At 35.8% G+C, this 22,430-nt stretch overlaps 1 protein-coding gene across 1 annotated transcript in view; it reads left to right on the forward strand.

The window, feature by feature from the left end:
- ACADM (acyl-CoA dehydrogenase medium chain) overlaps positions 1-22,430 on the forward strand; it is a 32,735-nt gene that overhangs the window by 7,614 nt on the left and 2,691 nt on the right. Inside the window, exons 6-11 of the mRNA XM_014849492.3 lie at positions 155-235; positions 5,631-5,761; positions 8,281-8,389; positions 12,467-12,607; positions 13,376-13,471; positions 22,122-22,370. Of these exons, the coding sequence (XP_014704978.1) occupies positions 155-235; positions 5,631-5,761; positions 8,281-8,389; positions 12,467-12,607; positions 13,376-13,471; positions 22,122-22,370 (807 nt within the window). The remainder of the gene's footprint in view (positions 1-154; positions 236-5,630; positions 5,762-8,280; positions 8,390-12,466; positions 12,608-13,375; positions 13,472-22,121; positions 22,371-22,430) is intronic.

Genomic DNA, 22,430 nt, shown 5'->3' on the forward strand with positions numbered 1-22,430 from the left:
TCATGGTTTTGGCTCTAGAAGTAGAATAAAGGCTACTTCTTTGGACTTATCCTTTGGGGGAAAATAATTCTTTTGTTTTGAATTATTGTAACTCTAAATTTACATACCTAATGAAAATATCTTGGTTTTTTTTGATATCCCTTTTCTTTGGTAGCAAATTCCTGTTATTATTGCTGGAAACGATCAACAACAAAAGAAGTATTTGGGGAGGTTGACTGAAGAGCCACTGATGTGTGTGAGTATGTGCAGCTGCTGCTTTATTTCGCACTTAAAGAAGCTAACGAGGGTGTTAGTTCTCCTTTTCAATCTAATGTATACATGGCTATCTCACATTAAGACAAAAGTTAACGTATTTAGGTATAATGATGTTTCTGTGATGAAAAGAAAGAATCATAAAAATCCTCTTGCTTATTTCCAGGAGAAAGATAGATATCTACTTGTGATGTTTCTGTGATGCCAGAACAATGTTATAATAATCTCCTAGCTTATTTTCAGGAGAGAAATATCTGCTTAATGGAGCACTGTGCTCCATTGTTAGAAGTTCAGTGTCGGGAAGTTCAGATTGAATGTATGATAGTAGATGTTTGAACTAGTAGTCTTTTGACCTAATAAACTGACTGAAAAGATATCAGTTTATTTGTCGAATTACCGAGTGACTTGGGAGAATATTTGTAGATTTTATTTAATTCCCTGAGAAATACTCAAATTGGATTTTGGTGCAGTGGTTAAGTTCACATGTTCCGCTTCGGCGGCCTGGGGTTCGCCGGTTCAGATCCTGGGTGTGGACATGGCACCACTTGGCAAGCCATGCTGTGGTAGGCGTCCCACATATAAAGTAGAGGAAGATGGGCACAGATATTAGCTCAGGGCCAGTCTTCCTCAGCAAAAAGAGGAGGATAGGGAGCAGATGTTAGCTAATTTTCCTAAAAAAAAAAAGATACACAAATACACTTCCACACATACTAAGGTTCTATTCTGAAAGTGTTTTTACATAAGGAGTTTTACTTTTGTTTATTAGTAGAACAGATTTCAGTTTAGGTTGTTACTGTGATACTGAACTATAGTAAATTATTGTTAGTTTTGAGCTAATTGTGAAAATTGGTCTGAAAGAATAGAATGTAATATTTGAAAACAAATGTTTTTTATTTACTTTAGGTACCTAAATTTCAGGCAAACTGGTTAATAAAGACGTTTTTACATATTTCCTAGTTAATTGGTAATTTTTTCCAACAAATAAGAGTGTAGTAGGTTAATTCTCAACATTGTCTAAGAATTGTGTATAACATCTAGATTCTTTTCCTGTAATATATATAATATTAGAAATAGGCTTAAAAATTGTAGCATAGAGATACTTAGGAGAACCTACCTAATACACTGATAAGGATATTTGTAATTATCTTATTAGTTATAAATAGGTATTTCTAAAACATTAGAGTCTTTAAAAGTAGTTTGAGTATTTTAAAGATCTCTTTGGCAGTTTTGTTTATTATTAATACCTTCAGTATATGTAAAAATACATTCACTGTAGTCCCTAAGTTATTCTAACCTCTGAATTAATAAAGGTTTACTATACATTTTCCCCTTCTAGTGCACAAAAGCAATAGATGTACTCAAAATATGAAGCCAAGGGTGAAAGTGAAAATAGTCAGTAGGTATATTAATTGTAAGTCTTGATTAATTTACATTGAGATCAGTTACTTATTTGACTCCTGATAAATATGTGTAAAATTATACCTCATGCAATGTTATTTTACTTAAACTTCTTAAAAAACAATATTTTTTAACTTTTCTGATTGTAAAAATAGTATAGAAGATTTAGAAAGGTATGAAGAACAAAAATGTCTGTAATCCCTCACATATGAAGTTAACTGGTATTACTATCTTATTGTATTTTCTATCTGATTTTTAAATACATATAAATATATTTTTAACAATTAAGGTCATATTATGTATGCAGTTTTATATCCTTTTTAACATCGTGAGCATTTTCTTATGCTCTACTTCTTTTTAAAGACTGCTATTATTACTTTATAATATGCTATCTCATGGATGTAATGTAAATTATGTCACTACTCCCTATTATTGAATATTTAAATTCCTTAAGACTTTTGCTTTTAAAAATAATATCATGGTAAAAATCAATACAGAAAAAGTTGATAGAAGTTTTTGGATTTAACTTTACCGTATAGATATATTGTTATTGTATATTCATAAGACTTAATCTTTTACCAGATCATGTGGTCAAGTATACTCTGACTCAGGAAGCGAGTACAGAGAGACATATGGTCCACACTATAATTGTTGTTATAATTTTTATTGAGGTCATATTGGCTTTTAACATCGTGTAAATTTCAGGTGTACATTATTTTATATTTCAGTTTTTGTATAGATTGCATTGTTTTCATCACCAATAGTCTAGTTTTTATCCATCACCATACACACATAGGGTCACGCTATGTCGTGTGGTTTTTCTTTTTTTTTTTTTGGTGAGGAAGATTGGCCCTGCGCTAGAACATCTGTTGCCAATCTTCCTCTTTTTGCTTGAGGAAGATTGTCCCTGAGGTAACATCTGTGCCAGTCTTCCTTTATTTTGTATGTGGACGCCACCACAGCATGGCTTGATGAGAGGTGTGTAGGTCTGCCCCAGGATCTGAACCCATGGACCCCAGGCCACCAAAGCAGTGTGTGTGAACTTAACTACTATACTACCAGGCTGACCCCTATAGTTATTTTTTAATACCATTTAGTGCCAAAAAGTTTCCTAAAATCAAAACTAATTATATTATTGCAGATATATATATAAAATATTAAAATAGTAAATTAGAAACCATATTTCATTCTTTAAAGATTAGGTTAAATCTTTTAAAAGTATGTATGTGAAATATATGTAGTATTAAACAATTAGAAATAAGTATTAGATTATTAGGACGAGCTTGTTATGGGCAAGACATTCAGTAAACTCATTTGTCCAGACATGATCTTAGAACCCAGAAGTCTCTGTAAAAAGCCTAATAATGGTGAAAAAAACCTCTTGTCATAAAACTGTGCATTTCCAGTGGAGCTAGGAAGTAGCTGGAATGTTACTGGAACAACACTGGATGTGGGTCCCAAGACCTGGCTTCAAGTCTTAGCTCAGCCATATAATAGCAGTGTGATCTTACATAGTCACTTAACCTCAAAATCTCTTCTGAAAATAGCATAATATCTAAAAGGGATATAGTAAAGATAAAACAAAATGTTTACATTTTTATAGGAATATCTTCACATAGTGTCCCTTTTGCAAAAATATATTCAAGAAATTTCTTTGATACCTAATGACCAGGGGAAACTTTCTCTTTAACTGCTGTTCATTCATTAATTTACTCAATATATAAGTTGCCTGCTCTATGCCAGACTTCAGCTTATGGGCAGTTCATGCTTATAACTTACAAGTTATGCTTATAACTAGTATTTTTTGGTTTTGGAATGTAGGATACATAGAGCCAATTTTATAGTCCACCATTAGTAATTATTTGAACCTCAAAGCATGTCTTGTAGAGTATTATTTTTCTTTCTGGTTTTATTTTTACAGTGTTTGTTAGACGTTTCTTCTTGGGAAGACTTAAATACCTTTAAGTAAATGTGTCCTAAACCAAAGGATTTTCTCCCCACTCTTTAGAACTGCTTCTCTTCTATATTATCCCTTATTGGAAGTTGCCTAAACCACGATATTGAGTCATCATACCATCCTCTTTATCTCCCCAACATCATGTCTTGTGGATTACACACCACAGTTCTCAACTCCATCTTCTCTTCTTCCCTTCTCTCGCTTCTGTCTTAGTTGAATCTTTATTTCTTCCCCTGTGTTATTGCAAAGCCTCCTGAGTTTTGTCCCTAAGTCGAGTCTTATGTAGTTACTTCTGCCACTTACTAGCTCTGTGAACTTGGGCAAATTATTTAACCTCACTGTGCCTCAGTTTCCTTATTTTTAAAATGTCGATGCCAGTGCCCATTTCATAGAGGTTATTGTGAGGTTTAAATGAGTCAAGCACTTAGAAAAGCACCTGGAAGATAGTGAGAGGTTGTTGTTGTTGTTATCTCCCCTTAATAACTATCCTTTATACTTTGTAATAATTAAAAAATGCAAATCTAACTGTGCCACTCTCCTGCATTTACAAAAACATTGAGTGGTTCCATTTCATCTATGGCAATGGTATCTAACATATTTTTTAGTTTGTGAGCCCATTTTAGAATCTGACTTCCTCAGAAAAATGCACCTGCTCCTCACTTTTGCATTCTAAGGGGTTCTGGATTCCCCTGAAGCCCATGTGCTTGACTCCTTATGGTTCCGTGGCCCCAGAGTAACTGTTGAGTGAAATTTAGTTGAAAGCATAAAAGTATGCCCTCCTGAGCATGGCGTGTTCCTCAGCCTCCGTGACCAGGCCCCTGCCTGCCTCTTTAGCCTCTGGGGGGCTCTCAGTTTCACACTTTACGCTCCAGTGCTGAACTGCTGGTACCTTCCCCTGTGCAGCTGCCGTTTCATCCTGCCGTGCCTTTGATCTGCTTGCCTCACTCATGTATCCTTCAAAACTTAACCTCTTCCAGTGAATTTTACTTATTACTCTTCTTTTCACTCTCCTTACCACTCATCATCCCCACCCCCTCCAGGTCTAAGTAATCATTTCTAATGTCCTGTGTACCCTTACTTTTAATTAAAATGAACTGTTTTGGACTATGAGTGCCTTAAGGGGAAGAAACTTGTGTCTTCAGGCCTTGTAGCTACAGTACCTGTCGGTAAGTAAGCTTGAATGAACTTTAACTATCTAGTGCTTACCTTCCACCATCCCCTTTATCCATTACTGCTTACATCTTGTCACTCCTCTGTTTAAGAGCCTAAAGAGACTCCCCTCTTGTTACCAGATAAAATTTTAACTTCTTAGTGTGATTTTTAAGGGTTCTTGGTCATCGGTTTCCTTCTCTTTCCAGACTCATTGTGTACCATTCCCTTCGATGCACAGAGTTTACATGTTATGGAACTCTGGTACTTTTGTATTACAAACACAGTAACCCTGCTTCTTATCTCAGTATCATTGCATATGTTATTCTTCCTTTTCCGTACCCCCAAAGAATTCCTTTTTCTTTTTTGAGACTTAATTTAAACATCACCTCTGGGAAGCTTTCTTTAACACCCTAAAGCTAAGCTAGTTTCTCAAGCTCATTGTGTATGACTTACTTAGATATATAATTATAATATAGGATTGATCTCCACTGTTACATTGTGAAAATCTTGAGGACAGGGTGTTTTTCATCTCTGGCTTTCCCTTCTCCTCGTTCATAACCTGGTACGTAGTAGATACTCAGTAAATGTTTGAATGAATGAGTACGTGTGAAATAGAATTTAACTTGGTTGAAGATATCTAACATTTTAATTTTCAATATGGTTTATTGGTATACTACACCTAGTTTTAAATTATATATTAAATGTTTTTACATTTGAGTAGCTTATTTGATTCTCTAAGAATATTTTATTTTCAGGTGTTTTTAAAATACTTAAAATACTAGATTAAAAAATAAAATACACTCCTGGTTCTAAACGTTCATAATTTAATAATTAACATTTAAATTTTTTCTCTTCTTTCTGTATATTCAAGGCCTACTGTGTAACAGAACCTGGAGCAGGTTCTGATGTAGCTGGTATAAAGACCAAAGCAGAAAAGAAAGGAGATGAATATATTATTAATGGTCAGAAGATGTGGATAACCAATGGAGGAAAAGCTAATTGGTATGTTGTTTAAAACATCTCTGTATATTGCATCTTAATTACTTGATATTCAGAATCTCCCCTCTCTTCTTTCCTTCATTATTAAACCATCACAATTAAGATAAGTTTATTCATGGAACTGGAAGGTCCATAAAAGATCATCAAAATAGTTCAGTGATTTTCAAAAATTATTTTTAAGCCCTGAACTATTTCTTCAAATTAACTCTAAGAAGTTTAATTTGTAAAATTAAATAAAACAGAAACACCTGCTCTGGTTGACTCTGGTTAGGAAAGCTAGAGCTCTATCAACTGGGCTTACTCTTTCCTCTCTCCATACCCGACACCAGCACCTCCTGGAACCGTCCCCCTAAGACTCTGAGGAAAAAGGGAAGCCACTAGTAAAGCACATTTCTCTGATTCTGAGCAATAAGCAAAGGCAGTCTTAAAATTCACATTATCTCTTAGAGAAGACAGAATATAACTTTAATAAAATCTAAAAGGTCCAAATATATAGGTCCAAATAACGTGAAGTTCAACAAAGGATCATAAAATCATTTATATAAATATAAAATGTTGGAGAAAAACATATTTGATAGCATTATTTGTGGAAAAAGATGAAGAAAGATTAATAAGAAACTATAGGTTCAATAGAATCAACAGTGTGATATATGTGCCTTTAAGAAGCTTACGTAATTTCAGGCTGAAGTATAGGACACTCGTGTGCTGTGTGACGTTTCAGTCAACAGCAAGCCACGACAGTGGTCCCATAAGATTAGTATCATATAGCCTAAGTGTGTAGTAAGCTATACTATACCATTTGGTTTGTATAGGTACACTTTGATGGTCCCACATCAGACAGAATCGCCTAACACCACGTTTCTCAGGATGTTTCCCCGTCTTTAAGTGATGCGTGACTGTAATAGAAGTATACTATCAAACAAGAGGGAAATAATGGTAGCTGTTCTAGGCAACACGTTTTAAGACATGCGTTGACAAAATGGAATCAATTCAGAAAGAAGTGTCTTGCATTAGGAGGAGCCTAGAAAACATGTCCTATGAAGAGTAAAGGAATTAGGTTTGGTTATTTTGGAAGAATTTTGAAATTTTTTAAATCATGTCATACAGAAAGAAGAGCAGGCTTGTACGTTTGCTTCAGGAAGACAGTTTAGAATTAATGGGTGAAAGTTAGAAAAATGTAGAATATAGGTGAACGTAGGGACAAGCTTTCCAACAACAGTGCTGTCCAGTGTGTGTAAAGTTGTCATGGAAAATAACGTATTTACCCAGCACTGCAAGTATATAAATAGAGACTTCCTAGAAGAAGGACTTTCTGATGACTGAAATAGTGAACTAAATGGGGTCTCTTTCCTTGTCTGCACAGATTTTGATTCAGTATGTATATGTGCTCTGCAGTGCAGTTTTCTGGCAAGTGAAGCATTGTTCCTGGGAATAAGCCTACCAGGAAGTCATTAATTGCACACCTGTCTATCAGTCCCTTTATAAGTGTCCAGTATTATGGAGTGCTATATCATTTTCTTTAAGTAAGTCATCATAATATCAGCAAGTGATAAAAAAGTGAAGAAATGATTAAAATTTGACAAGTGGAGAGAAATTTAAGAATGCAGTTAGAAGTTTTCATAATTGTAAAAACTCATTAAATATAGCTCTTCGTGTAGTAAGACAAATTAGGTAATATATGAAACTAGAAAACAATTTTTACTATTTTTTACTATTAAGTAAAACTGTAGAATGAATGATAATTTATTAGTTTTAAGCATAGAAAATAAATTTGTTGTTTAAGGAATTTTTTAAAAATTTTCCTATACCAGGCTAGGTAGAACATGGATTACATGGATATTTGGCCTTTTTTCCTGATGTTTCATTTTAAAATCTTTCTCGGAAAAATTCATCTGGAAGGAATACCCAGCAAATATTCATAGTAATTCAGCTGTAACAAAAACACTGATTTTGCTGTATAAAGAGGACAGTAGTCAGAACATAGGGATCTCTATCTCATATTACTCTTTTTCACAGCCAGCCCTATTTGCCCTCCTTTTCCAGATAGCTTGTTCCTTAAAGAATTAAACTAGTTTTGAGAAAGAAAAAGTGCCACTTCCAACATGCACATACTTTCCTTTTATTTTACATTACCTTTTTTTTTTGAGGAAGATTAGCTCTGAACTAACTGCTGCCAATCCTCCTCTTTTTGCTGAGGAAGACTGGCCCTGAGCTAACATCCGTGCCCATGTTCCTCTACTTTATATGTGGGACGCCTACCACAGCATGGCTTGCCAAGCAGTGCCATGTCGGTACCTGGGATCTGAACCAGCGAACGCTGGGCTGCCAAAGCGGAATGTGTGAACTTAACTGCTGCACCACTGGGCTGGCCCCTTGGCAAGCTTTTAAACCTCTGATTCTTCATTTCCTCATCTGTAAAATGAGGGTAATAATAACTCAGATTGTTGGGAGGATTAACTGAGATAGCAGTCACCATGAATTATCTGCTGATGTCATTATCTTTATCATCATATATATATTAGGTATTTTTTGTTGGCTCGTACTGATCTGGATCCTAAGGCTCCTGCTAATAAAGCCTTTACTGGGTTTATTGTGGAAGCAGATACCCCAGGAGTACAGATTGGAAGAAAGGTAAAGTGTATATTTATCAGTGATGAAACCCTCAAATATTATTTTAACTGTGAATTTCAAAATTACTATTATGTTTCCTTTACTGAAAACATTTTGTTTGTATTAAATTGAAATAAAAATAAAGTTGTGTTTTGATGTTATTATGTGAAATAGTCTGTATATTGCTGAAGATTTTAAGTTGAGAATAGTCATTTCAGATCATTATTTGAGAGTGGCCATTCGTGGTGCCAGTCTATGGAGAATGCTGATAACAATAGTGAGGGATGATGAAGCAGAAATCAAACTGTCATTCCTATGGCCTGCCCAGTAAAAGAGTTTTAGTTACTTCAAAGGCTTTCCCGCTCTTTTTCTTTCCTCACAGCAACCTTTCAGGTAGGGTAAGTGGCATTATGCCCATTCTATGGATTAAAACAATGTGACATAAATTGATTACTCAAGGTAATCAACAACACTAAGAGAAAAATCTGTGCCTGAGAAATGTGTGGAAATGGCAAAGAGCCTATTGAATGTAGGAAGGCAAGAAAAATTTTATTTAAATAGGAAAAGGTAATTTAACATACTTGAAAAGGGTTGTTATCTGAACGTGTGGAGATAATTTAGCAGTAGCATTTGAAGTAGACTAAAGAGAAAAAGAGTTTAAAATTTAACAAATCAAAGAAAGAAAGAAATGAAATGAAGTCATTAAAGTAGTCCTAGTGAGAGCTAGTGAAGCATGGTTTAAGATTATAACTCTGAGAATAGGAAGAAGAGACTGAATTTTACAACTGTAAAACTCTTCTTTGCAAAATGGATTTGTAAAAAAGAAAACCTATTAATGATCAGATGATGTCTATATCTAAGGCAAAGGAGAAATTATAGAAGTTACTTAACTAAGAATTACTAAACGTTACATAAATATATATTTTTCCTCCCAGATGAGGAAAGGTACATTATCTGGTCAGATATTAGACTAAAGGTGGCATAACCTGAACCCGAAAGGCTAATTTGAATTGAGCAAGTTATGAAAACTTCTAAACTAGTCCTGTCTGTTCGTAGAATCTTGTTTTCTTAAGTCATGAGAATCTTTCTGTTGTACCCAAGCTTCTTTAAAATGGAAGCATGTTGCTACAGTATATACGAGGGGTAACTTCTCTTTTAGGTCATAGAATATTGAAGGTGGAAGACACCCTACACATTATTTATTTCAGTCTGTCTGCTGAATATTGAAACAGAGCCAAGTAGTGTGATTCACTCAAGGTGACATACTGAGAGGCAGAGTTGAGATCAGTACTGAGGTGTCCTGGGAACTTGCCCAATGCAGTTTCTGACACTGTCATTCTTTATTTTCTTTTTAAGAGTAGATATGAAGGATAGATTGCACTTTACAAATATGACTATGACAACATTGTTGTATATAACAAAATATAAGTACTAAGAATGGTTGTGCTTCTTCCAAGCAATTGGTTTATTTATGTTTTATTCATGTTTCCTTTTTAGGGATAGTTGCTAGAAAACTCACGGCCAAATTTATGGCCATCTCTAGAAAGTGTAAAGGACCTAAAAGCTTATACTTTTTTCAGTAGTAAACCCACTTCTGATTTTATCTTGATGTTTCTAATTTCATTTTTTTTCCCAATTTTCTCACTTTAAAAAAATCTCTAATTCAATAAATATTTATTATTTAGTTCATACTATCTGCTAGGTACTATTCTAGGTATCAGGGATACGTTAATGGTTCAAAACAGACAAAAATCCCTGCCCTTGGGGAGCATAGTTATATTGTCTATATTTAAACTTAACTCCTTCAATCTTTTTTGGAAATATACGGACGTTTATTACAAATTTGTGAAATTCATGCTTTTCAAGATATTTTGTGTTTAGAAATTATATGGCTTGAAATGAGTCCAGGAAGCATTTTGGTTTTGACTGTTGTGGTGTTTGAGGTGAGTCTTGTATAGAGGAAGAGGGAGAATTCCCCCCTCACCTTTCCCTTAAGGTTCTTATGGCTGCTCAAATAATTAGAAAGGCAGGTGAGCAGGAGAAAATAAAACAAAGTTTAACAACATGTCTACATGGGAGAAACCCAGGAAAACTGAGCAACTCGCCACACTGGCCAAAGTTGTCCCCTTAAGTATCATCTCAGCCAAACATAAAGGAGGATGTTGGGGGTAGTGGTTTGGGACTTCAGAGGGGAGGAAGGCAATTCACATGGAGATGGAAAATCAAATGGTTCTTAGATAATGGTTTATTGCACCACCTATAGAGAATGTGGCCCAAGAGACAGAATTTTCATGAGATGGCTTGTTGGTGCATTTTTTTATCACACCTATTTTACATTATACTATAGTTACCTCGTGGTGTTAGCTCCTTCCTGGATCAGGCCTTCTATCTTAAACTCTTAGCCAATTTGGGGGAAGGCCAGATATTCTTCCTGAGTCTTCTGAGCCTTTATTGTCTTCAGCTTGGAAATAATCTGTTCCCAGAGTGGCGCATCTTGGGACAGCCTGCCCTGAACACCACCACTGGGAAACAGAGTAGTGTTTTTGTAAACAGTGTTTTCTGATTATATCTGAGTGAGGGTCTAACGTACTAGAGTTTATCAACTTATAAAGACAAAATAAAGAGATGTTGGTTTCCTTCTGAGTCAAACTGTATTATTGTCACCAGTTCTTCAAACCTGAGGGCAGACTGTTAATATTAAAGCAAACAAATTGAAGAATTCGTTTACTGCTCTCTCTTCCCATTGCCTTTGCTTCTCAGCCTGCTTATTAAAAACGGGAGCAAAAAATTTCTTTTCCTTAAGGAGAAGAGTTACAATGTCTGCAACTTTCTCTCAAATAATACAGCAAATAATGCTATAGTTACACACACAGAGAAATAAAACAAATGTGGCAAAATGTTGACAGTTGGTGAATCTGGGTAAAGGGTATATAGGTATTCATTATACTACTGTTGAAACTCTTCTGTTGGTTTGAAAATTTTTATAACAAAAAATTGAGGGAATATAGCTACTTTAGCAGTTTCTTATAAAGTTAAACATACAGTTACCACATACCCAGCACTCCTAGATATTTATCCAAGAGAAATGAAAACAAAGACCTATAAACGAATGTTTATAGCACCTTTATTTATGATTGCTAAATGGGGTGGGGGTTGGGGAATGTCCATCCACTGGTGAATGGATAATGGATATATGGTACCCCCATATAGTGGAATACTACTCAGCAGTAAAAGAAATGAATTACTGGTCAGCAGCAACATGGATGAATCTCAAAAGTACTAAGTGAAAAGTCAGACACAAAAGCCTGGCTTTATTATTCCAGGTATATGACATTCTACAAAAGGAAAAACTATGGACAGAAATCAGATCAGTAATTGCTTGGGCCTGAAAATAGAGTAAGAGAATTGACTACAAAGGGGTAACAGGGGAACTTTTTGAGGTGCCGAAATCTGTATCTTGATTGTGGCAGTGGCTATACACATATACATTTGTCAAAACTATTACAAAAGTATATGTAAAAAGGGTGAATTTCTCTATATGTAAATTCTACCTCAGTAAACCTAATTTTAAGAAAGAGTTGGAGAGAAACACAAATTTAGCTTTTGCTCATTATATTATTTTGCTAGCTCTATTAGGTAAGCTAAAATTAAACTGTCCCAGATCAGATTACATTTGCTTAATGTTTTTCCTGGCATGGTAAAAAAGCCTTCAAACATCTAATAAAATTTGTCTTTGTAGGTAGTATGTACTTGTAGATCTTCAGACTAGTGCTGGTTTCAAAGTTTGTGAAACATTGTTTTAGACTAGGGGTTGACAAATTCTTTTTAGATCCAGACGCTAAATATTTTAGACTTTGAGGACCATATGGTCTCTGTCACAACTACTCTTTTCTGCCATTGTATCAAGAAAGCAGCCATAGATGACAGGTAGAGTAGGTGTGAGTGTATTCCAACAGAGCTGTCTTTACGAAACAGGCATTGCAGGCCATAGTTTGTCGACTCCTGTGTTAGACAATTGCAGAGTCGTAAAACAGTGGTTACAGCAAAAACTCATGCTAGCTCAAAATGTTGCTTAATATATATCGTTTTCCTTATCAGGAATTAAATATGGGCCAGCGATGTTCAGATACAAGAGGAATTGTCTTTGAAGATGTGAAAGTGCCTAAGGAAAATGTTTTAATTGGTGAGGGAGCTGGTTTCAAAATTGCAATGGGAAGTTTTGATAAAACCAGACCTCCAGTAAGTAATATGACTTGGTAATCTTTATAGGATCTTTCATTTATTACATTGAATGATTTTATTTTAACATTATATGATTGGTGTGTATATTCTTTTTAAATATCTGCTGCTTTTATTAAGGATAGAGAGATTGTATTTTTCTTTATTTTTTTAGAATTCTTCAACTCTCCTGCTGCCTGTTAGAGAAAGTATTTTAGCAAATAAAAAACTACTGTAGTCGCTGCTAGATTTACGGAGAGGCAATTCACACTTAATTTAACCATTCCTGCTGATACGTTCTCACTGCCTCTTCCCTCACTCATTAAGAATGTTTCCCACCTCACACGTGCCCCATGGCTTAGAGGTTAAGTTTGGGGGCCCAGGTTCACAGGTTCGGATCCTGAGCATGGACTTGTCAGCCATGCATGCTGTGGTGGTAACTCACATACAAAACACAGGAAGACTGGCACAGATATTAGCTCAGGGCTAATCATCCTTAAAAAAAAAAAAAAAGTTTCCCCTAAGAAGCTTTCCTTTGTTAAGGAGAAGGAATGACTTGTCTCTAGGCTGTGATCCTGTGCCTCACCAATGCCTTCCATTAATCTTTAATTCATAAATAATATAAATTTAAGTGCGTGTACCCCCTCCTCCCTTCATTCTATTCTTGCCTTAACCTATAGCTCTTCTCCTCTTTGTATAATCCTTAATTTATAATTTTAGGCAAATATCCATTACTGTGTGTTTTAAAGACAACATGAACTTTTGCTTTGTGAAATGTTGAAAAACTAGGTAGCAGCTGGTGCTGTGGGACTAGCACAAAGAGCTTTGGATGAAGCTACCAAGTATGCCCTGGAGAGGAAAACTTTTGGAAAACTGCTTGTAGAGGTAATTTTAATACTGCATTTGCTTTCTTCAAATGTAAAAACATTCATTTTCATCTAAATATTTGAAAATTATCTTTTAAGTATAAATTAATTTACTTCTGCTTTGAGAGAAGAAGATAATGTGATCTCTCAGGGTGGGTTTCAAGAATAGGTTTTCTGTAGACTCTGCCTCTAAGTATTGTCCACTCGGGATTATGTTATTAAGAAGAAGAAAAACCAGCCAGTAGTAATTGAGTGCCTGTTGAGTGCCTGACACTGTGCTACACATTTTAAGTATATTATCTAATTCTCCCAGGAGTGCCCTTGTTTCAGTAGTACTATAATCTCCATTAAAGATCAGGAAACCAGGGCTCAGAGAAATTAAATAATTTGTCCAAAGTCACACAATTTATAAGTCACAGATCCAAGACTCTATTTCATGCTCTTAATTCATGTTTCTCCCCATATCTTCTTGAGCATCAAATAATTTTAGTACTAAAGAGTCATGTCTTCCATGAATTTCCAGGGAAATTTTTAACTCTTATCTCTTCAAATATTGATGCTTCAAATTATCCATATTCTCCTTCTGTAACTTGCAATACATTGTACAGTGAACACCCCCTATTTCTATCCCCATGTGTCAGTGATTCTCAAACCATCTGTGGTAAAACATCAGTTTGTTTTTAATTTCCAATCCATTGTGGACTGTTATTTTTGTAAAATGTAAGACTCACAACAATATCAAACTGTTATAGAAGTTTCTAAATGCTTGCTGTCACTTTCTATACCATGAACCAGTAACAGTTTGTGGACTGGCACTGATCCACAGATCAACCTGGATTAATATTGCTCTGCGCCCTTTAATCTCAGTTTCATCATTTATCTCTCTGTGCTGTATTCTGGATAGTTTTCTCAGGCTGCTTTCCAGTTCTTTGATCCTGTGCCTAATCTTCTACTTAATCCATCTGTTGAATTTTTTTAAATGACTTTTCATTTCTAGAATTTGTATCCAGTTCTTTTTCAATTCCACCCCTCCTTCTTTTATGGTGTCCTGGTTTTTCAACATAGCTTGTCTTTCTCCCTTTGTTTCCTAATTACATAAAAATACTTCATTTATAGTCCCTTTCAAATTTTTTCTGTTATCTCAAGTGCTAACCTTTCAGTCTGTTGCATCTTTTCTCTCTGTTGTGGCCAATTATTTCCTCTCAATTTTTGTTTGTAAGCATGTCTGCAGCCGGTATTTTTTTTCAGTGTGTTGTGGAAGCATCCTAGAGATTGGCTTTTATACTTATATCAGGTACTCCAGAGGTTTCACTATTCTAAGAACTTTTTTTACATTAATTTCTCCACTTGGGGAATCCTGACCCACAGCGGCTATACACATTGATTCCACACTTTAATAAGAGACTCATTTCTTTTTTTTCAACCTCCCTGACAGAGTCCTGGGCCAGTGATAAGCTTCATTGCGGCCTTCCTGCCCTGATGAGCAGAGACTTTTAGTTCCCTCTTTGGAATGAGAAGTTCCCGTATGTGGGGAGTGTCAGTTTCAGCCCCTCATCTTGTTCATGCTCACGTCCAAGACTCCTGTTCTTGTGTGTTCTTTAAAACTCCAGCTCCTATCCCATCATTTCTTTTCACTTGGGATTTAAATTCCTTCTTGGAAGCTCATGGAGATTTGCTTCTTTCCTTTGAGCTCTTTTCTTTTTAAGCATTTCTTTGTGTTTGAGCCAAAAAGAAGGGTCTATGTTAGCTCATTCATGTTGCCAGAACTACATATATACAGGTTAGTAAAAAGTATATTATTAAATACTAGTTTAGCTTAATCATAAATAACAACTATAAATATTATTCAGTGCAGATCTGTAATTATTTACTGGCCCTCGTCAGCAAGTATATGATGGTAACTCTTAGCTCTTTTGGCTCTCTTCAACTTAATATGGAATCTTCTTTTGTTCCCTTTCTTACAGGCTCTGAAGATTCTTTTCTGTATTCTTAGCATCTGGACTAGGATATTTTTGTCTCCTGGCCCTTATTATTAAGTATAGAAGGGTCTTAGTCTTTGCTTACTACTTACTCAAAATACAGGGTTTTATCATTTGATTTCTCCTGAAGATTTGCTTCCCTCTTAATTACTCTACAAAATGCTGGCTGCCTATATTTTTAATTAATAGGTATAGTGGTGGGAGGTCATAATTCCCTGTCACCCTTTTGCCAGGTGCCCCTACCCCTTCTGTACTCTTTGCAACTCCAATCTGCTAGAGTCTGTGTTCCCTATATATAACATTATGAATCAGAAAAGTCACTTCATACTGGGCGTCGACACTTTAATAACTGTTTAGCCATTTCATGACTGATACTAGGAATTATACAGGGAAATATCACACACTTATGTTTTCATATAGAAATTTGAAGCTAAAAAATCTAAAATATTTGAATTTTGTATTAGGTGTGGATATGGTATGAATGTGGGAGGGAATGTAAAATGGTAAGTATACAGTGTGTGTTTTTTTTCATTTATTTGTGTAAAGCTTAGTTTGGTACCATATACATTGATTTCTGTCCGTATCAGTCAATATTCCGGACTCATCTATGACATTCTATGTAGTCTACTTTATTTTCTTCCATTTAAAATTGAAATAATAAATTAACACATTAGGACTTAATTACTTTCTAAAAGAAAACTATATTGCAATATACCTGCCTTTTTTTCTCACTCCCAGAATAACCAGCCTTTGCACAGTTCTTAGTTATTTCTCATTCTATATCTATCATTTCTCTGTTTCTTATTCTTATTTTCTGAGTGCATCGGCTGTATTTTATGCTGGAGGCATATGACACCACTGCTCTCCGACTCAGTGATCATTTTTTGACCTGACTTCATAAAGCATCTAGCTAGAGTATTTTTTCCATACAGTCCAAAATGATAAAATTATCCTTTACTATAATTACTTTTTCTTAGTAATGTGGTGAGCATGTTTGTAATTCCAGGATCCCTCACCATTAGTCCTCTTCTTTCTAGGCTAAACAAAGGAAATACTAAGATGCTGATTTATATTCAGCTTTGGTCTGTTATCTCCCAAAAGGAACAATAGAGAGGGTTTTTTTTGGTTTTGTTTTGCTTTAAGAGGCAGTATAGAGTGGTAGTCTAATTATTTCCAATTCAGTACCATGATGATGATTATTGTTATCCTCACTTCTCTTTAAGTGAATGCTACGTCTGCTACTTATCCTCATATTGCTTAACTTGATGTGGTATAGAAAGCTGCCGAAAACAGGGGATGGTACTTTTCCTTACCAATGAGTAAAAGTAGGAACACTGATAACAGATTACTGGATGATAAAACCTCTTAATGGCAGTAATTGCCTGCTCCTTTGTCTTGTCAAAACCCTCCATTTGGGTGAAACTGCAGTGGTGTGGGATGGTGTGAAAGAATCTGTTAAGAATAACTTCTATTTGTATTGATTATTATTGCTTATTAGCAGTAACTTTTCCGTATGATTTCCATTTCTTGATGGGAAAAATGCTATTTGAGACTTGAGACTGAAATGAGATATACTTATGAAGAAATCTCCTTCTTCCTTAGCTATTTTATGTTCAGAATTCTAGTATCTTCTCATCACACTCAGATTAAAATCCAGAGTCCTGGGGCCAGCCCCATGGCGCAGCAGTTAAGTGCGCACTTCCACTTCGGCAGCCTGGGGTTCGCCGGTTCGGATCCCCGGTGCGGACATGGCACCTCTTGGCAAGCCATGCTGTGGCAGGCATCCCACATATAATGTAGAGGAAGATGGGCACAGATCTTAGCTCAGGTCCAGTCTTCCTCAGCAAAAAGAGGAGGATTGGCAGCAGTTAGCTCAGGGCTAATCTTCCTCAAAAAACAAAATCAAAAACAAATAAAATCCAGAGTCCTTACAGTGGTCTTCTGTCAGCCACACTGGCTTTTTGCTCTTGTCTTTACCTTTACTCTTCCCTGCAAAGATCCACTTCCTTGTTCATCTCACTAAAAAATCTACCCCTGATCGCTCTATGAAAAAACACCTCCAACACTATATAGTAATCCTGTTTCTTTTTCCACATAGCTCTTAGCACTAGCCAAGAGTATATCATGTATGTGGTTGTTTATTGTCTCTCCTTACTCCCTCTCTGGAATGTATGCTCCATATAAGCAGTGAATTTCTGTTTTGGGAGCCTTTATACTCCTAGCACTTAGGATGTGTTTTCACTCTGAACTTCTATTTTACTCATTCAACAAATAGTTATTAAACACCTTTTATATTAAAATACTAATAATTGAATGCTTTCTCTGTTCGAGGCACCATTCCAAGTGCTTTACATGTGTTAACTCATTTAATCCTCACAATACTGTAGAGTAGGTTTTATTAGTCTCATGAATTGTATTTAAAAACATTAGGCCCACTTAATAAACAATGGAACCAAGATTTGAACCCAAGTAGTCCCTTATTTAAGAGTCCGTCTTTTTTGTACACAACATGTGCTATTTCCAGGGATAGAAGTTTGATTAGTCTCTGCCCCCAGGAACGTTTAATTTTACTGTGGAGATATGATACATATCATAAAATAAATATTAAGAAACAATATAGAACAATGTAAGATTAAGTCCCCAAATGAAAGCTACAGATAGGCTTATAGAAACCAAAAGGAGAGAGACTATCATGGGCTAGATGTGTTACAGGGAATCTGAGCTGGGTTTAGAATAGAGTTTCTCAAAGCATGGGCTGAAAAGCAACTGGATGAGACTCATTGGGAATGTTGGTTAAAAACACATAAACTGGGGCTGGCCCTGTGGTGTAGTGATTAAGTCTGGCATGCTCCATGTCAGCGGTCTGGGTTCATGGGTTTGGATTTTGGGCACAGACCTACACCACTTGTCCAGCGATGCTGTGGCAGTGACCCACATACAAAATAGAGTAGGACTGGCACTGATGTCAGCTCAGAGTTAATCTTCTTCAAGCAAAATAAACAACAACGAGCAAATTGGCAACAGATGTTAGCTCAGAGTGAATCTTCCTCACCAAAAAACATAAAAAAACTGAAAAACCATAAACTGGGCACCACCCCAGATTTTTAAATAAAAATCCCTCAAGAGAAGCATGGGCATCTTATACCAGGTTTATCTGGTGAAATAAATGCTTCTGTATATGACCTTTTGGAATATAAAATAATGTAACTTTTATGAACCACATTTTGGAAATATATATCAAAAGTACCCACCTTTGGGCTACATTGCAGTGGTTATCCTACAGCTATATTTCATGATATTTATCTTTCAGATATACTGCCATATGTGTGGTATGACATATGTACTTTCAGCATTGTGTAGAAACAACCAAAATGTTGATCATCCATATAGTGGGATACTTTGCAGCTATAACAAAGTATAAAGAAGTTCTTTATGTACAATCAGCCCTCTGTATCAATAAGTTCTGCATCTGCAGGTTCAACTAACTGTGGATCTAAGGTCTACAATGGTTACATCTGTACTGAACATGTACAGACTTTTTTTTCTTGTCATTATTCCCTAAACAGTACAGTATAACAACTATTTACATAGCATTTACATTGTATTAGGTATTATAGGTAATCTAGAGATGATTTAAAGTATATGAGAGGATGTGCATAGGTTATATACAAATACTATGCCATTTTCTATAAGGGACTTGAGCATCCATGGATTTTGGTATCCTTGAGGTGGGGAATGGGGGTGGGGGTGGGGGTCCTGGAACCAATCCCCCACTGATACTGAGGGATGACTGTATTGATATAGAAAGTGCTCAGATTTATTGATAAGAAAAGCAAAATGAAGAGCCATCAACATGGTCAGCTAGCATATACATAAAAAAGGGAGAGACTATAGATGTATTTGCTTATTGCTTATGTATGTATATAATATCTCTGGAAGGATGAGAAACCAACTGTTAACCTGGTTACCTCCAGGAAGGGGAACTAAATGGGGTGGGGAACGGCAGGGATGATAGAGAGAAGTAGGAGGAAAACATGAACTTTGAACTAGTGGATGTATTAACCTATTCCAAAAATACAGTGAAAACTAAAACAAAATCTTGAAAGAATCACTGGCTTAGAAGAATGGGCATAGTTCAGGCAGGCAGAAATAAGGATTTTACTTTCCTTGTTCCACGTAGAAATTATTCACATTGCTTAATAATGCCTCCTCTAAGATTTAATTACCATACCAATCTCAAGCAACTTGTCACGTTCTAAAGTAGTGTGACCAGGTTTATGTTACTAAATATAGCAAATATATGAAATGGAACAGCTCAGTTTTTTTTTTTTATTTTCTGTGAACTTTGCTTCATATTAGTCCATGCACAGTCTTTGAAAGTCTGGTTTTTATACCCTTTTAGTCTTCAAAACCCATTTTGATGTTGCCTACTACACAAAGCACCTTTATTTATTTATTTTTTTTGAGGAAGATTAGCCCTGAGCTAACTACTGCCAGTCCTCCTCTTTTTGCTGAGGAAGCCTGGTACCCTGAGCTAACATCCATGCCCATCTTCCTCTACTTTATATGTGGGATGCCTACCACAGCATGGCATGCCAAGTGGTGCCCTGTCCACATCCGGGATCCGAACCGCTAAACCCCGGGCCACTGAGAAGCGGAACATGCGAACTTAACCACTGTGCCACCGGGCTGGCCCCCCACAAAGCACCTTTCTAATCATCTTAGTATTCTTGTTTCTGAATGCCTATAGGACTTCTTTTAATGTATATTTTACAGCTTATGTTCCATTTCATGTTTATTGTAGAATAATTTATATGATACAAGTATAATTAAGTAATAAAACTCATCCATAATACCATTGTCCAGAGAAATTACAGTGAACATTTTGCTCTATATAGTAGTCCCCTGTTATGCATGGGGGATATGTCCCAAGACCCCCAGTGGATGCCTGAAACCATGGATAGTACAGAACTCTATATATACTATGTTTTTCCTTGTACATACATACCTCTGATAAAGTTTCATTTATAAATTAGGCATAGTAAGAGATTAACAACAATAACTAATAAGAATAGAACAATGATAACAATATACTATAATAAAAGTTATGTGAATGTGGTCTCTCTTTCAGTCCAAACCTATTCCTGAATCCATGTAACCAATCCCTTACTTGCAAAAAATGGCTTGGTGTCACGTGTGTTTTGGGAGATCCCTTGCTGAAGTCTTTGTATAGGCGCATTGGTTTCTGCTGTAACATGCCGTCAGCTGGAACACGTTTGCTGTTCATGTCTTCTACCCACAAATTTAATGCCTTTTCCATCTTAACTAAGTGCTTATCATGCACTGTGGTGTAACATTTGCAGTTTGAGGTGCAACAGCAAAACTAGCACCAATTTCTTTTTCCCTCTTCACAATTTCATGGACAGAAGATTAATTCTTACAGTATATCTTAGTAACTTTAGCATACAGTTTTTTTTCTTTCCTTGAGAACTTTCACCTTTTCACTTAAAGGAAGCACTTTATGGCTTCTCTTTGGCATATCTGAATTGCCAGCATCACTACTCTTATGCTTTGGGGCCATTTTTAAGTAAAATAAGGGTTATTTGAACACAAGCACTGCAATACCTTGACAGTTGATCTGATAGCCCAGACGGCTACTAAGCAACTAATGGGAGGGTAGCGTATACAGTATGGGTATGCTGGACAAAGGATGATTCACATCCTGGCGGGATGGAGCGGGAAGGCGCACAATTTCATCACTCTACTCAAGTGGGTGCACAATTTAAAATTCATGAATTGTTTATTTCTGGAATTTTCCATGTAATATTTTCAGACCACAGTTGACTGTGGGTAACTAAAACCACAGAAAGCAAAACCATGGATGAGGGGGGACAACCGTAGTGTCTTTTTCCATGAATATATTTTTCCAAAGCTGTAATGATACTATACATTTGAAATTTTCACATATTAATTGACAGTGAACATATTTCCATCCTCTAACATATCTTGGCCATATAATTCATCGAACACTTACTATCTCTTATTGAAACTATTTCTCTTATGTCTCCTATTTGATTATGAGGATCTCTAGAGGATAAGAAGCATCTTTTATTTGTCCTATCATGGTACTCATTTTCCCCTGTCAGCATCTCATACAGTGCCACATTATTTTTCACTGTATACAGCAATTTTCTTTACAGAGTCTCAGCAGACACTCAGAAGGATACATAAAATTTTTGTGGTATTTTTGCCAAAAATGCATAACCTTCCAGTCCTGAGAAAACATCAGACAAAACCAAATTGAGGGATATTCTACAAAAAATAACCAGTCAGTATTCTTCAAAAGTACCAAAATCATGAAAGATAAGGAAAGACTGAGGAATGCTGATAGCCTGGGATATAACAACTAAATTCAATTGGAATCCTGGATGCGATCCTTCAACAGAAAAAGGACATTAGTGGAAAACTTGGCCAAATGTGAATGAAGTATATTGTAGTTGATACTGTTGTACAATGTTAATGTCCTGTCCTTAATCATTATACTATGGTTTTGTAATATGTTAACATCGGAAGAAGCAGAGTGTAACTTTTTGAGTCTAAAATTAGTTTTAAAAGTTTTTAAAATATTCCAGGGGAAAACTTTTAAATTAGTCAATAGATATCCTTAAACTTTTTTCTTTTTAATTCCAGCACCAAGGAGTATCATTTCTGCTGGCTGAAATGGCAATGAAAGTTGAACTAGCTAGATTGAGTTACCAGAGAGCAGCTTGGGAGATTGATTGTGGTCGCCGAAATACCTATTATGCCTCTATTGCAAAGGCATTTGCTGGAGATATTGCAAATCAGTTAGCTACTGATGCTGTGCAGATTTTCGGAGGCAATGGATTTAATACGGAATATCCTGTAGAAAAACTAATGAGAGATGCCAAGATCTTTCAGGTAAGGTTAAAAATGATTTTTGTTCTTTAGGGAACATAATATTCGTAAATGACACAGTAG

This window comes from Equus asinus, chromosome 16 (genome assembly GCF_041296235.1).
Source record: "Equus asinus isolate D_3611 breed Donkey chromosome 16, EquAss-T2T_v2, whole genome shotgun sequence".
In the NCBI taxonomy this organism is placed as follows: Eukaryota; Metazoa; Chordata; class Mammalia; order Perissodactyla; family Equidae; genus Equus; species Equus asinus.